Raw genomic sequence first — 17,130 nt, forward strand, 5'->3', positions numbered from 1 at the left:
TGACCTATGTTTGAGTGTGTAGGGAGATGTGGGTGTGTGACTGTGTGCGTGGGTGTGTTGCATCCACTCCCCCCCCTCCCCAACACACACACACACACACACACACACACACACACACACACCCCATGTTGTCCTCTCAGGTACAGCAGCAGCAGAGGCAGTATAACACACATGCTGCAGCGGTGCGCTGGGGCATACGCGCACGCGCACATATACATAGGCTACGCGCACAGCACAGTCACACCTCGGCATGGTCACAGTCTACCTAAACGGTTCATTTTAGCCCCCCCCCCCCCCTCCCGGTACATGTGCGCGCACGCACGCGCACACAGCAAACCGCGGCAGCATCACTGATCGGCCCCATCATTCAGCTAGGAAATATCTGCAGCAGCAACAGTACTATAGGTTGTTATTACGCAGGCTGGCTGCCGATCGATAAAGGCAACAACCCTCCCGCCCCCCAAATACTCGTTTGACATACCAACGGGGAAGCCCTTCCTCATAAATCAGGGCATTTCTTTACAAAGGAATCACTCACCCGATGTTGCTCAACGCCTGCTCGAACAGCTCCGTCTGCAAGATGTTCTGAGGCGCAGAGAAAGCCCCGTTGAAATGTGATAAAACCGAGCTACAGAACTGACGCAATGTCTCAAACTGCATTTTTCCCCTCCGTTTTCTTTTATCCTCAGTAAATGATCACCCTTTTTCCTTTCACCAACAATACATCCCCAAGCCTGCGCTCTCTCCGGACGCCCCCCTCCACACATATACCTCCTCAGTATTTTGTTATTATTATCTCCCGGGGGCGCATTAAACGCAGAAAAGGCGCCGATCAAGTTCCATATTTCTCCGGCCGCTCCTGGTAAAAAGTGTCCTTAAATGAGACGCATTCCGGGCGGGATCCTTCGGTCATAATGCTTCGGACTTGAAGCGAGAAAAATAAGGTAGTGCCGGTGCCGGTAACGAGCCTTTTCTTCTTCTCGCTGTTGCAAAAATCTCTTCTCGGTGTGCAGGGAGAGGCGGAGGAGCGCCCGAAGGAGAGAAGAAGCGGAGAAGCATCCTACACGGCAGCCAGCAGCAGCAGCAGCATCCCTTACCGGCGCATCAGCTGCCGCCTCACATTCAACTCATATTTGCCGTCGCCTATGAGCATACACTCGCGCTAACACACACACACACACACACACACACACACACACACACACACACACACACACACACACACACACACATATACACACACACACACACAAAGTACAGGTCTGATATGCAAGTGTGCGCACTCTGCCATATCTCTCCATCATCTCTCATGCACTCTTTGGGACGCAGATAGACCACAGCATAATAGGGGGAAGAGAGGCGATGCTGTCTCAGGTTTTGCTCCCTTATTATATTCCATATCTAGCTTCAGAGCATCAGCTCCTCATCAGTAATAGCAGATGACAGTCCTAATACCTCGAGTGTCTGCCTGTTAGGAAAGGGCACACATAAAGGGGGGGTTTCCCAAGGGTTTACAATTTTATTTGTATTCAGTCAGTTGTTATGCATGTACAGATGCAGTGAGCTTCAAGAGGATTAAAGCATTTGATTATGGCAACATTTTGCAGGTATTTTACCTGAAAATGCCAGCCTTAAAATCATTTTGATGCTACACTGACTTGTAATAGGGAGAATAGTGCCTCTCTCATTCCCACTCTGCGCCGCAAACGCCTGTTCTCGCACTTTGGTGAGCGGCAGGGGCGGGGCTAGAAGGGAGGCACGGGGTGGCACACGACACATGATCTCTCCCCCCCCTCTCCAATCCACTGGGCTAGAGTGCTATCAATCTGACACATGTGATTTCCATTGGTTCAGTGTACTGTCACTTGGCTGCCTGTTCTGCCAATCTTCCCTTTGTTTTTAAGTGGCAGACTGAGCCTATGGAAAATGTGTATTGTATTTGGATATGCAATATGTGTTAAATGAAAACAAGTGTAACTAATAATGAATGTGATGTTTTATTTAGCAGAATTACATTATGTTGTTCTATCCTATCCAATATTTCCTATATTTCTAAGCAGATTTCCTATGCTGTAGTCTGATAAAAATGCTTGTTGCAAAAGTCAGGTTAACCGCTAACTGTTGCTAAGTGCCAACTGTGGTGTCGCCTAACGTCTCCTCACGTCGCCTGTGTCTTGGCCAGAAGGTAGCACTTGAACACACTGCAAATACTACATGATGGCCAACTGTCACATATGTTCTGCACCTGCGTGAGAGGAAATAACGCTCAATGCCAGCAGGCAGTGGTAATCTCGTCATTCAAAAAGGGAAACCATTTATACAAACTATTATGAAAACAGCGTTTGCCTATATAAGCCTTTATACATCCATGGTATCAGCCAGTGGCAGGACAGAGCCTACGGTCCCTCTGCTTCACTCCCTGCCGGGACGACAGTGGACACCGGAGATGGTTAGCCAGATTGTCTATCTCCCGGGCCGTCATCCATTCTCTCGGCAAAGAAGTCTCCCTGCGGTGGGGAAGCGTGGGACCGACGAGCCCACTGCGGCCATCTGGCTAGTTAGCTAACTTGCTAATTCCACCCAAAATGGCTTCGCATGAGTCAAACAGAGTTGTCACTCATCTGGCAATAGCAATGTGCTTACTTACGATATGACAAGAGCGTGTGAATGAAACATTAAGTTGTTACATTTTACACGTATGTAGATCTTTTAAAAGACATGTTTATGTTGAAATAAATAAACCTACATAAGTACCAGTAGTTATGTATCTCGCTGTATGTTTGCCGACGACGATCTCCTGGTGTTTCAGGGCCTTAACGTTATATCGTTGGTCCAAGTTGGGCAACAATTACGTTGAATGTTCCTTCTAAAAAAAACAGACGTTCGAACTGTTGAAATAAGGTGACAGAAAGTTGAAACTGAAAAAAAAAAGATTGAATAAAACCTGTCAGCATAAAAGAAAAAATGAAAATGAAAAACAAATGACATGAAGAAAAAATCAGAAGACTGTCATTGAAAAACATCAGAATGCAAAGAATATTAAAATAAAATCATCTTCAAAGCCAGTGTTTCATTATTTTTCAGTGGGACTTTTTCAGTGCTAATGTTTCCTTTTTCACTGCCAAATTTTATGTTTGATGCCAAAGCTTACTGTCACTGCTCTAGCTCCAAAGTAGGTAGCATATGTTCAAGCAAAGATACTAAAAATGTCAAAGTTACATGATATGTTGCATCAATTTGAATAGATTTTCTTTTACAGTTAAAGGTCCCATGACGTGGTGCTCTTTGGATGCTTTTATATAGACCTTAGTGGTCCCCCTATACTGTATCTGAAGTCTCTTTTATATAGACCTAAGTGGTCCCCTAATACTGTATCTGAAGTCTCTTTTATATAGACCTTAGTGGTCCCCTAATACTGTATCTGAAGTCTCTTTTATATAGGCCTTAGTGGTCCTCTAATACTGTATCTGAAGTCTCTTTTATATAGACCTTAGTGGTACCCTAATACTGTATCTGAAGTCTCTTTTATATAGACCTTAGTGGTACCCTAATACTGTATCTGAAGTCTCTTTTAGGCCTTAGTGGTCTCCTAATACTGTATCTGAAGTCTCTTTTATATAGGCCTTAGTGGTCCTCTAATACTGTATCTGAAGTCTCTTTTATATAGACCTTAGTGGTCCCCTAATACTGTATCTGAAGTCTCTTTTATATAGACCTAAGTGGTCCCCTAATACTGTATCTGAAGTCTCTTTTATATAGACCTTAGTGGTCCCCTAATACTGTATCTGAAGTCTCTTTTATATAGGCCTTAGTGGTCCTCTAATACTGTATCTGAAGTCTCTTTTATATAGACCTTAGTGGTACCCTAATACTGTATCTGAAGTCTCTTTCCCGAAATTCAGCCTTGGTGCAGAATTACAGCCACTAGAGCCAGTCCCACAATGAGCTTTCCTTAGTATGTGCCATTTCTGTGTCTGTAGCTATTGAGGAGGAGAGAGGGGGGGGGCAAGGTGGAAGGTGGGGGTGTGGCCTTGACCAACTGCCACTTTGCTTGTTTGAAAGCCATGATGCCTCTCTCTCATAGGTGGTCCAAATTCTCTGGGGGGGCAAAGCAGAGAAAGGGGAGGTAACCTTGCTCCTTATGATGTCATAAAGAGAAGATTCCAGATCGGCCCATCTGAGCTTTCATTTTCTCAAAGGCAGAGCAGGATACCCAGGGCTCGGTTTACACCTATCACCATTTCTAGCCACTGGGGGACCATAGGCAGGCTGGGGGAACTCACATTAATGTTAAAAAACCTCATAAAGTGAAATCTTCATGCCATGGGACCTTTAAAGGAAAAATCTGCAAAACAGATGAGAGGGCTATGAAAATATCATAAGACCCATGATTTTTACCACCTGGGTCTTATTTGTAGAATAGGCCGTTACATTATGACAACAGACTTGTCATAATGTAAAAATGTTTAGCCAATAACATTGCTTTGTTCCACTCAAGTGTCCCAGTAAACCATGACAGTATCATCATTAATTTCATTATTTACACCTGTGCGTTTCTTACTCTGACATGTCAAAATGTCTTTTGTGAAAAACGTCTATTGCTGAGATCTGGAGATACAACAAGCTGCTGAAATCAGCTTTACAACTGAGTGCACAGGGCCACTATGAAGGCAATAGGTTTCACATATGTTCACAGACTAACCATATTATCAAACAAACCACTTATTTAAAGGTAAAAAGTTGAATATTACTGCTATTACCCCCAACTGTCGGTTGTAAGCATCCATTAGATTTAATTCCTACTTCAACTACTTACTGCACTTACTGTAGCTGTACACAAATGCAGATTCACAACGCAAAGGACAATCATAATGGACGATTTGGGAATGTTCACTTAGTTAAAATGAGGATTTGTTTCAAATGTCTGACTACTCGTGTTGCTTGCACACTGGAGTTGTGGAAGCTGCAGCATCATCATATCATAATTTGCCAGTAAACGTTATATTAAATGATAGGAATGATGACCAAAACTATGAAAACTAGAAAAAAATGAACTCCATGTCAATGTGAATTAATTGGTGAAATAAATTTAAGGCTCGTATGGCAGTGTTGTATTACTGGTTGATGAAATATAAGAATAAGATGGGGCCTGTTTGAATGAATAGGACTAAACTGAGATGGCTATAGGTTAGACTAAGCAATGATTAACTGTGCAAAGCTGGACTGGATTGGGCCAGTCCAGACTCAGGGTGTTCCTCTTCCTCTTTGGCTTAACATAGCTGGCAGGCTGAACGGCTGAATGTGTTAAAAAAAAATGCAGAATCTGAAGAAATTCCAATCCCAGTGTAATCATTGTTGTTTTGTCAGCCTCACCCAACACTGCAGCTGTGTGTTCATTCAAATGACACCTCTGAGACCAAGATAAATTAGAAGCCTTCCCAAGTTATTTCTCCTTATAAATAGACTGTCAGCTTTTTCCCCTCCTTTCTTTAGCAGAACAGATCCAGGAGTTAATTTAAACATTCTTTGAGATTAATGAAAGTGGGTTTTGGTGCTTATGCAGTGGGAGTTCTATTTATGGACTCTGTGCTATCAATCATCAGCATTATCCCGTGAATTTCCAGAAGCCAGTTTCCTGTTGTGTCACTGCATACGTAGGCAATGCCGAAGCAATAATCGCTCCCCGGTACCACATCCACCTCTTTCGCCATGCAATCAATTAACTAGCAAGGGCCAGGCCTGGAACAGAGAGTGACTGGATGACTAAATGCTTGGAACAGTCTGATCTAGTCTGATCTATAGTCAGTCTGATCATCCATTAAAACCACCTTAAAGTAGCCAGCCATTTGAGGAGAAAATGGATAATGTACTCCAGTTGCACTGAGACACAAAATATTGTTAACCTGCATCAATCTTCAAGGTTTATAGTAGTGTAACTTCGATTACAATTGGCAGTTACAGATGATGCTCAGCTCTTTATTGTGCTACTGTGCAGTGTGGATTCACAGTACAGAAACATAATGGATGAGGACAACAAGGATAGCACAGGAACACCATTTTACCAAAACAGGGGAGAAATAAATGTCTATTTTGGAGTTATAGCAATGCTTCTGAGTATGTGTCATAGTTGCACAGCAGCCTTATTGCACTGTGAAAGCACTGAAAGTATGTACACTTATCTCCAACACTCACTGCTAGGTATGTGGGATATATCAATCAAAACATCCATTTGGAGCAAAACATCAGGCAATTAAACCAAACACAGGGTTTTTTTTTCTCCCAGGAGCTCTCCCATTTCTGCAGGTTCTAAGTGTATGAAGAAGTAAATACAAGGTTGCAATGGCAGAGAGAGGACGCAGAACGAATGGGTTGTGTCTCCAAAGATACTGTGGGCGCAAGCTTGTGCAAGTTGGTTTGTCCCTGTGCTAGACAAGTTGGGGGTATGGCACACCAGGTGTACATTTACAAGGTCAGCAGAGGATAGGAACAGGGACATGGGCTAGATTGGGATAGAGTCAAATTCACCTCCTTTCCTACTGCACCTCTCCTATAATGTGCGTGATAAGTTACCGCTGCCAATGTGTCCTTAGTCATTTTATTTTACTGATCACTGTTTGTCCCAAACTGACGACAGTTTTAGACATTCTTAAGAAGCAGTATCTTAAGTATCCTGTATATGTCAACATATAAGTCTAGTCTAGTTTAAGTATAGTCCAACGTTGCACTTGCTGTTACAAATGCTGTGTTACCCAACATCTGAGAAGGCGCAAACAGGGACATACGAGAAGTTTTCTGAAATGGTTCTCTACCTTTCTGCTGTGTACATTTGTAGAGAGTGTGTAGATACTGACTACAAGCTTCTCTTCCTCTCTTTGGAAGAAGAAAGAGGAAGGAGCCCCCATGTGGACATCAAAGTAACTACCTTATTTGACACCAGTATCATGAAATAGGCAAAGGGATAAAAGATTCACAAACACAGCATGTCCGTGTTGTCAGCAACTGAGAGTTTGCTACTCAGAGGGGGCATTTTGTGCATATGACAAATAGAACACAATGTTCTGCAATGAAATCCGGCCTGCTCTTGCTTTTCTACTCCAAAAGCATCTTTATGCTCAATTTCCAAGCATTGCAGTGCCTGAACTGGCCTTAAAACATTCCTGATGACAAATCATTGTTAAAGTTTAAAAGCAAATGCTGTTGTCACCTTCCAGCACCCCATCTTAGCTTAGCCTGGCTCAAACCATCTGTGTTGAATCGTGTGTGTGTGTGTGTGTGTGTGTGTGTGTGTGTGTGTGTGTGTGTGTGTGTGTGTGTGTGTGTGTGTGTGTGTGTGTGTGTGTGTGTGCATGCGTGCACATGTGTGTGCGAGTGGGTGGATGACTGTTGTAGAATTGCTGAGTTAGTGCCACATACAGTATCTGTGTCTCTGTCTCCTTTATAGGCCTCATGGGCTCCATGTACAAGCTGTTTTATATGGGGCCTTGACTAGCTTGCTAGGAGACATTGCTCTTATGCCAGGCTTGAAATACAGTTCTGCACTACCTATACAACGGCCACATATTTCAGCGGTAATGCTAAAAAGCTCTTACGCAGTTACGTCCATGCAATTTCATGTGGCCTCATATCATATGTTCTTTACATCTGTGATGTATAAATCCCTGATTAAGCAATCTACTTGACTTTACACCATAATAAAAACTACTCATGTGGAGCATGTAGTAGAACTGACCTGTCTATGGGTGCGTCGTACCTCAGCCCCGATCCGTTGTCAAGGGACGACTGTCTGGGCAGGAGTCCGCCGTGAGGTCTGCTTCTGTCCGACGCTGGTGTCAAGTCTCCTGAGGCTCCCTGGTAGGGGTACAGGGACGGGTCCTGCAGTTTGGCCTTCTTCCCCTGCGGCCCACCCTCAAACAGCACCTGACCAGGCCCCGAGCCGTAGAACCACGCCCCCGATTTGGTGAGGATTTCTTGTTGTTTTCGGCACAAGTTGCATACCCACATAACCTGCAGGGAAGAAAAGGGACGTATTAATATGTTGGAGTGGTGATAGAGAGGCTGCCTTATATAACCTATGATGAGCTATAATGGAGTGATTTGGGTATTTGTAATGAAGCTGTAACACATAGGCTAACTTTGAGGCATATCGCTGTTGCTGGGTGAAAATCTTACATTTTACATTCAAAATGTCAACTTTTCAGAAACTAGGTATAACTTGTCAGTTTGATAAAATCTCCAAAAGAAATCAACAAACTTGGAGTTTTGAGTTTTCACCCCACAGCGACAATATTCATAAACAGTATTGACAATTCATGTGGATGAGGTGAAATATGAAATATTTTACACATGCAGCAGCCTTTGATTTCACTTAAAGGTAAAATTGGTTTAGTTTGTTATTATTATTAGACATTTTGAGTCTGTGAGTCTTGATAATCCCCTGCAGATCTTTTAGTATGATCAAATGTTCTTTCCATGTTGAACATCAGCAAATGTTCTTATTCCTTATGATGCAGCACATTAGTATTAAAATCTTGTTCTGGTTAGCAAACTGCAAAAGTTCAGAGCCTACATGACTACCGACTGCAGAGACTTAATGGGGGTACAGTAAGTAGAGTAGCACTTTGGTAAGATAAATGGGAACGAACAGCATCGTTTTCCTTCTGTTATAAGGACCGGAGAGATGGAGGTTTTTACTGCTCTGTGATGTCGTGCCTTTATCTGCTCTATACTGCAGTCCCAGCAGCCAGCTCACCACATTAGCCTCATAAATCCAGGAGCAGACAGGAGCCCTGATCACTACACACACATGTGCACGGACAAACACAAACGCCGCATTGAAAAGCTCAGCACTCCGTCTTGACTTCTCCTGTGGAGAAAACTTATATGGTTTTTATTTGTATCAATTGATATCAGGTACAATGAAACCTGAGTCTCACTCAGGCCTGCTCCAGGTGACCACGCCGGTCTTGTTAACACTGAGCAACTTAAAGTGGCATCTACAGCTGTGTCCTAAACCGTTCCCTATCACGGAAATAGTGCACTATATAGTGTGTTCGCCATTTTGTAGCAGTGTTCGAATTCTCAGTGGTTAATTTCATTGACTATATAGTCCACTATGAAATACCCAAAATGCACAGATAATTTCAGTGTACATACAATGTACCCTACAGTTTACTCCCGTATACCACAATGCAACGCGGCAGTGTTTTCCCAGAGGAGAAGAAGAAGCAGAAGTCACCGCGAAAACTGAAAAGGAAAAGTGGATATTTAACATGCAACATATATACAACCTTTTACTATCCTCCTGAGTGCTCGGTTTGTTTCAGGGACGTATTAGAAGTATTTTTGTTTCTGTTTGTTTACATGATGCTGGGCGCGCCCGCCTCCGTCACACAAACAACTCTCGCATCTCCTGACGCAACGATGTTTAGAAAAGTTTCAGTGTAGTGTCCAAAATCTGGTTTAGTCATTCCCTATATAGTTCACTATGTAATACACCACTATATAGGGAATAGTGAGTGAGTGAATGAGGGAACGGTTTCGAACACAGCTTGTGTGTGTCTCTAGGCTTGTGTGTCTAGGAGCTTGCCAAATGATTGACAGGCCAGACAGCCAGTAGGGCGGCCAAGAGCTACTCCCCCCACCACCACCACCACACTCCCTGTCTTTACAATCCCAGTGCTGAGTCAGTGCATTACTGTTATTAGTGTGAGCGAGCTCTGAATGCTGCATCAGCCACCATCAGTTGGTCTGTAGCTCGACTTTTTTTTCTTTCAGTAAGCCTTGAATCAAATTAAAATTGACTGATATGTTATTTCTAGATTAACTGAACTCGCTTAAACTGTGCTTGTCGGTACAGTTACTGGCTGCAGCTGTTCAAAAGGCTGGATTTGTAGCCATAGCCGAAACCACAACTGCTTATCTCAGTGGCTGGCTGGACCTGAAGCACAGGGTGATACAGAGCAGTAACCGCTGTGGAAGAAACCCAACAAGTCATCACAGGGGTTGGCAACCTGTAGCACGCCATGTTCAATCTTTGCACTAGCACACGGATAAAAAATAAGAATTTGTATTTTGTGTCCGGGTGGAGTGGAAGAAAAAGCAGTCATCCAATTACACAACTCAAGATTCAGTCCCCAGCCTTTAGTGTGGCTGGCTAAGTCATCAAACTTGTACTTGAAATTTCATAAACTTCCACAACATTACACCTTCCTTGTTATGCTCCCAGCTGGCTGCTACATCCTCCTCAGACTAACAGCGTGAGATAGCAGCAACAAGTACAGTGTGTAGTTGCGATTGTTAGTATCTGTTTCTGTGTGTGTGTGTGTGTGTGTGTGTGTGTGTGTGTGTGTGTGAGTGAGTAAATAGGAAGATAGAATTATCCACCTTAATGCAAACGATTCAATTTTCCATTTTTTTTCTGCAATGTTGCCACATTGGTGACTTCAGGGAAGCAGGAGGATTTTCTGTTGTTTCTCTGTCATCTCTGATTCCGGCAGTGATCATTGTGTCTGGAAAAGCACAGCTGCAGGCTACCGGTAAGCTACCCTGTGTCGTTAGCTGCATGATACCAACCGGGAAGCTACATTGTGTATGTTGTTTTTTTGTCTTCGGACATGCGCAAGTAGGCGGTGGAGAGAGAAAAAAACACTGGGAATCGCCAATGCTGCTTCTGATTTCAATAGTCGAAATCGAAAGCTCATTTCGATCAATTTTCGATTCAAAATTGAAACTGAGACACATCCAATGATTAATTATTTTTAAATTTCAAATGTAGTGCAAAAGCAGTCACGCCACAGGCAGCATGTACTGGCCTATATTAATACTGACACACAATGGAAGCAGGGAGGCTACAAATTGTGCTTTATGTGTCCCAGAGGAGTGGAGCCAGTGAGGCCACGACTGGCTCTTTAACTGGGGTCATGGTGAGAGCTCTGCAGTGAACCATGAGTCATCAGCTAAGACCCAGGAGCCACCGAGGCCAGTTTTTCTGCTAATCAACCACACATCACTTCCTGTACCTGGAAGTTATACACTTATAGAACACATGTATGAGCATGCACACAAACTGTATTTTGCTTGACATTATATCTTCAAATGAAAATAAGTCTGAGGAATTTATCTCAAAATGGAATGATCACATGGAGAGGGCAATTAGAAACAGGCACTACTTTCCTTCTGTTGGATTTGTGCTTCAGGTACAGTACAGCAGGTTCTGGCCTGCTAGGGTGCTTCAGCACCTCCAGTAGTTTACACGAGGTGTCTGCCGACACGTTACTAGATACCACGGGACCCAGGGGGTTGCAGGTACCCCACCTCAGACAGGGACACTTGTAGCTTACATCCTATCAGATCAGACAGGTTATTAATACATAGAAATCATCCAAGACGGACCGATTTAAAAAGTGGTTCAGTTTGCCATCTATCTACCATCCATATTGTAGCAATTACATCAAATGCAGACATGAAATGGATGGAAGGGTATGGAGGTGGTGGATGGGCACATACAAGCCACTTTGAATCTTAATTCAGTTCCCAACTCATGTGAAAAAGATTCCTACTTGAGTGATGTTTTTGATTTTAGCCTAATTCTGCAGCAATGATTAAAGGATCATTACTAACCGTATCCAATCTGTTATGGTTCCCACAATCAAATCAATAATGGTACTATTAGGTGTTAATAGCATTTTATTTTCACATGAACCCTTTCATTTCAGTTTGAGCTCTATTCATAAAACAGATGATGTATCATCTGTGGTTAATTACAACAAAGCTGTCCTTCTCTCTCAAACGGCCCAGTTCCTTTACAGAAAACTGCAGCCTATGACCTACATATTTACCCCTCCAAACTGCAATTAACATAGAGTCAGTTGCTGTGCACCTCTCTGGTCTGCCAATAATACTGTAATTAACCACATTCTCAGCCCTTGAACTGCACATGTCAAGCTCTTTTATCTCATCAGTGAATACCTAATAGCATATTAGTATTAAAGAAAATGTGCCTGGGTCTGGTAGATGTTGAGCACACTGAGACTCAGACATTAATATCTGGATTTGATTTGCATGTTGGAACAGAGTCAGAATGAAAAAGGGATACAGAAGAGCAAAACTAAGGTAAATGTCACTCCTATGTCCAAAACATTACGTGAACTGCAAAATACAAGAAGCCTTGTTTTGAGCTTGATACATTTTGAGATTATCCAGAGGGATATGAAAGAGCTACGTGGACCCAGGAGGTTAAAGAGTTTCATCAATGGATAGAGAAGCATGTGGAATATGAGCAATACTATTTCTTAGAAGCAGCCTAAGGCAAGGATGCAAAATGGATTCATACAACATATGGTCTTTATTGTTATACCATGCTATCATAAATGACTGAACAAATTCTCAAATCTCTCAGATATCTTATAAATAACCAAAATTCAAGGAAAAATCTAATCATGCTGTATCCCACCAGATATGAGACAGTAACAGAAACATGTTGTTTCATTCATTACACTTTTTTTCTGTCTGTAGTCACACTGGCAGAGCCATCACACAGCATGCGGCTGCCAACAGTCCATCTAGGGAAGCAGGCCAAAGACAGTGTGAGCTCAATCTACACTGACAGGACACTGTAATATCCTTCATTCTTTAATAGACCACATAGATACAAAGACTCTGCACACACACACACACACACACACACACACACACACACACACAGGTCAAGCAGCTGTAACAGCCAGAGGTATGTTCACTTTTACTGCAGCCATTCTGCCCAAGACTCTTCAAATAAACACACACACACACACACACATACTTCCCTTCGGCTTAACTCTTCACGGGTGAGCGCAGGCAGGGCATTGGGGGCTGCAGCCCTTGGGCAGGGCCATTTCTCCCTGTGTTTGTACATTTCATAGTCATTGAACCTGTAGCTAAAAATAGAAAGCTAAGAACCTAGCATTCCCACACAGTGCAAACACCAGGAAGATATATTTACTCTATTAAATGCACTATAGGCTTTTTACTGAGGCACTGAATTAAGGGAAACAAACACCGGTGCCATGGGATCAATAAATAATTTCCTTTCTAATACTTTTTCTTCAGACCGAGGGTGTTTTCAGTGATACCAGTGAATATAATCTTCCAAAATATGTGTGGAATATGTGTGTCTGCTTAGAAGAGGGAGAATAGCAAAATATATACCAGCCAATGATGCCACTGAAGGACAGACTATCTTTGACAGTAAACATTTATCTATTCCAAAATGATGTTTTGCTATATAGCTGTCTCATATGTTGTGGTTTAAATAAAAAAAACAGCTTATTTTGTGGTGACTAGTCCTACCCAACAGTATATATGCTATGCTACACATAGTAAATAAAATGTACCCTTGCAGCAATGTACTTTACATGTTCCCCTGTCTGCTCCATTCAAAATTTTGCTGGGGGGGTCATACACACACACACACCATTTGCAGTAAGAGAGGGCACTGAGCTCTCTCTTGTGGCCATTAAACTGCACTACAACATTACTTAACAGAGGCTCCAGAGTGAATCAGCAGTATCCTTACAGGCATATCCCAGTGTGCTCAAATGGAAAGCTGGCTCCAATGTTAAATTAAATCAATGACATTTTTGCATTCACTCATTTTACATTCCTAACAGTATTTGTAATATAACTGCTAAAATGATTCTCTTGATTTCACAGGAAGCTGTTTAAAATGTAGAGAGAGCCTAGTGATAGTGACACTTTCATTTTACATGAGAGTTGACGTGTGCATCCTAGTTGGCCAGTGGTCTAAGATGCAAACAATATAACCATGGCCCCCTCTGTTTTGATTGCAACGGAAAACCGCATATCATCAAATTTTCTGTTGGTTTCTTGTCAGCTAACTAAAGAAGGACAAAAGACCTTGAAAAACAACTAAAGTAAAGCCTGGAGATGGCACATGCTGCAATATTGATGTGGCAGTAAATGACCTGTCATAGGTATCATATTGCTTTGGTGTTTCTCTCCTTCACCTGGACTGAGGTGAACTGACCCACTCATTAAAGACTCATTGTTCAGCGAATGGAGTGTCCCTCAGAACATCCCAGTCTGGAATGAGTCCAGCTTAAGCACACAGGCAAGAATACCATCCAATACACTCCCGAGCAAATTATTGCCACAGCTGGGGGCTACACAGGTGTGATGGGCTGCAATGACACACATTGGAATGCATATGTAGGCCAATGAATAAGGAATATCAAGATAGGTAAATAATCAGATATATATTATTTTGAGGAGCATTGTACATTGTATAAAAATGGTCCTGAATAGATTTGTCCTCTAACGTGTTTTCTACAATATAGATGCATATTGTATTGTATCCAATAAATACAAGAATATGTTTTGTTTTGGGTGGATTTGGACTTTTGGAGCAGTTCTCCAGAATAAAAAAGTTTACAAGGCATTTTGGTGTGATTCATTTGGCGGCCAATTAGAATGAAATAGGAGCGCCTACATTCACATGCTCCAACGCTGACTGCACGTGGTGAATTGCATTTTAATGAGCTTCTAATTTTAGTGTGCGCGCCAGTAATAATAATAGACTTGATGAATATTTATGTCCCTTCTTTGAAGTTCAGAGACACGAGGAAGAGGAGGGGAATACTGTAGAGATCCAGCGGCTTTACATAGAAATGGCTCATGACTGTCAGACCCACATCCCCTTTAGCCTCTCTCAAACCTAAATAAACATGGTAAAAAAAAAAAAATGATGTGATGAGCAGACATGACGCACGCTCACTGAAACCAACATACAGTATGTCATTTTTTGGAAGCAAAATTAAATGTCGGAAAAAATATTGCAAAGAAACACTAAATAGGCTAGACATATTATGCTCAATCTTCAAAAGGGCGTATGCGACTGAAGTCGTTTGTGGACATGAATTATAGCAGCACATATACCCCGAGAGTGCTGAAATGGTCACATTTCTGACAAGCAAAATGACCGGTGGAAAACGCGATGCAGTCGCAGCTTCATGCTCACTCAGCTTACCCATGGTGCCGCTGAGAGAAAACGGTGTGCCTGTGCGGAAAGATCGCAGCGTTTAAATCCTTATAATGTGGTGACGAGGCGAATGTTGGCAGCTCCTGAGAATGAAGAAACAGCCGACCTTCAGCACCGCGGACAGCTCCGAGTCCACACAACAGGCTGCCTGCCTGCCTGCCTGCCTGCCTGCCTGCCTACCGGTCAGCGGCTGCTGGGAACACCGTGAAGGTTACCAGGGACTCAACGGACAGCATCCGATCCAATAAAACCAACGCAGTCTTCTCCTCCCCCCCCCCACCCTCTATATATCAACTAGAGACAGAGACACCGATTCGTTTAAAGGAATAACGGATTCTAATCTTGACTCGTCACACTGGATCCATCAAACCGTGCAATCAATCCCAGACTCAATGTCAGTAGGTCTACGGAATCAAGACATGTGAGCCGAGCCAAAATTCGCGTCAAATCACGTTGTTTCGCGCCGCCGCTGTATTAGCTCATCTGTGATCTACTGCCGGAGTTGATGAGAGCTCATCCGTCCCAGCTCTGCTCCCACAGTCCCGTAGACAGACACAGCAACGCCGCTCCGCAGAAAAGAGACTGCCACTGCCTTTCCTGTGTGAGCGTTCACAACATGGGCGATTTTAGACCCTTTTTAGGGGGGCTCAAGCCCCCCCAAATGTCATCTCAGCCCCCCCCCCACCCTAAAAATAACAATAATAATAGTTTATAATATATATAGTTTGTAATTTATTTATTTTTAAATCAAATTTGGTGTTTCAAGTTAGAGTTTGCAAAATTGTCTGTTAGTGACAGAGGACAAACAATTACAGGTTCAAAGGGCTTAAAGCACCTGTAACCCCGTCAAGGAAAGGGTTAACAGAAATGTAGCGTTGGCCAATCAGAGGAGGTTGTGCCAAACTCCCGCCTTTGGCTGAGTCTCTATGTAATCTGTCAGAGGGAGAACAGGAGACGGTTGTGAAGTTTAACGTTGGTAGTCCCCAGAGAAGAAGTTGGTCATTTCATGGTGCAGATTAGAGCCCAAATTGAAACGTAATCAACTAAAATTGCTGAATGTTAGAACACTGTGTCAAACTGGTTGTTATTACTGTGACTTATAAAGTGTCAGGTTTAGTTAAAAACGTTAGCTGACGTTGTTGTTCCGTAGCTAGCTCAGAGATTATCGGCTAATGAAATTACTGATTTAGCATGGAGGGGGATGGGGTTAACACTTTTGCAAGGCACTGTATCCGTGTCACATTCTCATTAGGGACTGAGCCCCCCCTAAAGGTCTGATTCTAGAATCACCCCTGGTTCACAAGCACACATAATGTGTCTGTGCTGTGTGACCACAGCTTGGGCTTCACACCGAACACAGCTGTTATCATCGCCATCGTTGTGTGTTTCTCTTCATGTTGTCAGACAACTGCGGGACTATGAAGTCATGGGGCCAGAGAGGTCATGTGAACATGTCAGCAAAAACTGTATGCTGCGTTCACCTGCTGTAGGAATAACTGTCTTGTAGATGCGGGTTCAAACGACTTGAAATATTTACAATGTTCGAAAAGTCAAGATGTTTTAAGATGTTAAATTCTTAACAAACGGGGACTTAGTGAGTCATACAATGACCATTTCAATTAAGGAATTCATTGCCAAACCAAATCAAGCTGCAATATCATCATCTGAAAAGTGGGAAGCGTTTTTAGGTAGCCTAAGCTTATGCCCATCATCTTTTCCACATTTCGCATTTTGTCTAGAATCAGTGGAAATAAAGCTAACAACGTTAGCACCCTTTGAAAGTCCTTGTACAGCTAATTTGGAAAATGCTGAGTTGTGCATCTTTCTGCAAACATAAAAATCTCAACTACAACTGAGAGAAATGTAGCCTACACTGTAGCCATATGTCTTCAAGCTCTGCAGCATAGATGCAAAGGATGTGCACCACAACAAATTAATTTCTTCTGTGATTTTCCATTACTTTTCAACACATTATAACACATTTAATGATATTCAATGAAAACACTATCTTCTTTGCTACACAGATACTGTAGCGTTACATGCAGTTCTCTTTATGTTAACAATGCAAGTGCAGCCGCTGACCTCTAGTTAGGATT

General features: G+C 42.7%; 1 protein-coding gene across 49 annotated transcripts in view; it reads right to left on the reverse strand.

The window, feature by feature from the left end:
- Positions 1-17,130, reverse strand: part of rims2a (regulating synaptic membrane exocytosis 2a) — a 175,220-nt gene that overhangs the window by 116,198 nt on the left and 41,892 nt on the right. For 39 of the 49 annotated variants that reach the window (XM_036005968.1, XM_036005972.1, XM_036005983.1 and 36 more), the window contains one exon: positions 7,730-8,004. In XM_036005968.1, coding sequence (XP_035861861.1) covers positions 7,730-8,004 — 275 coding nt within the window. Of the gene's footprint in view, positions 1-538; positions 1,119-7,729; positions 8,005-17,130 lie in introns of those variants that run through there. The other 10 variants (XM_036005992.1, XM_036006014.1, XM_036006012.1 and 7 more) reach the window with 5 other exon arrangements.

This window comes from Sander lucioperca, chromosome 10, assembly GCF_008315115.2.
Source record: "Sander lucioperca isolate FBNREF2018 chromosome 10, SLUC_FBN_1.2, whole genome shotgun sequence".
Lineage (NCBI taxonomy): Eukaryota > Metazoa > Chordata > Actinopteri > Perciformes > Percidae > Sander > Sander lucioperca.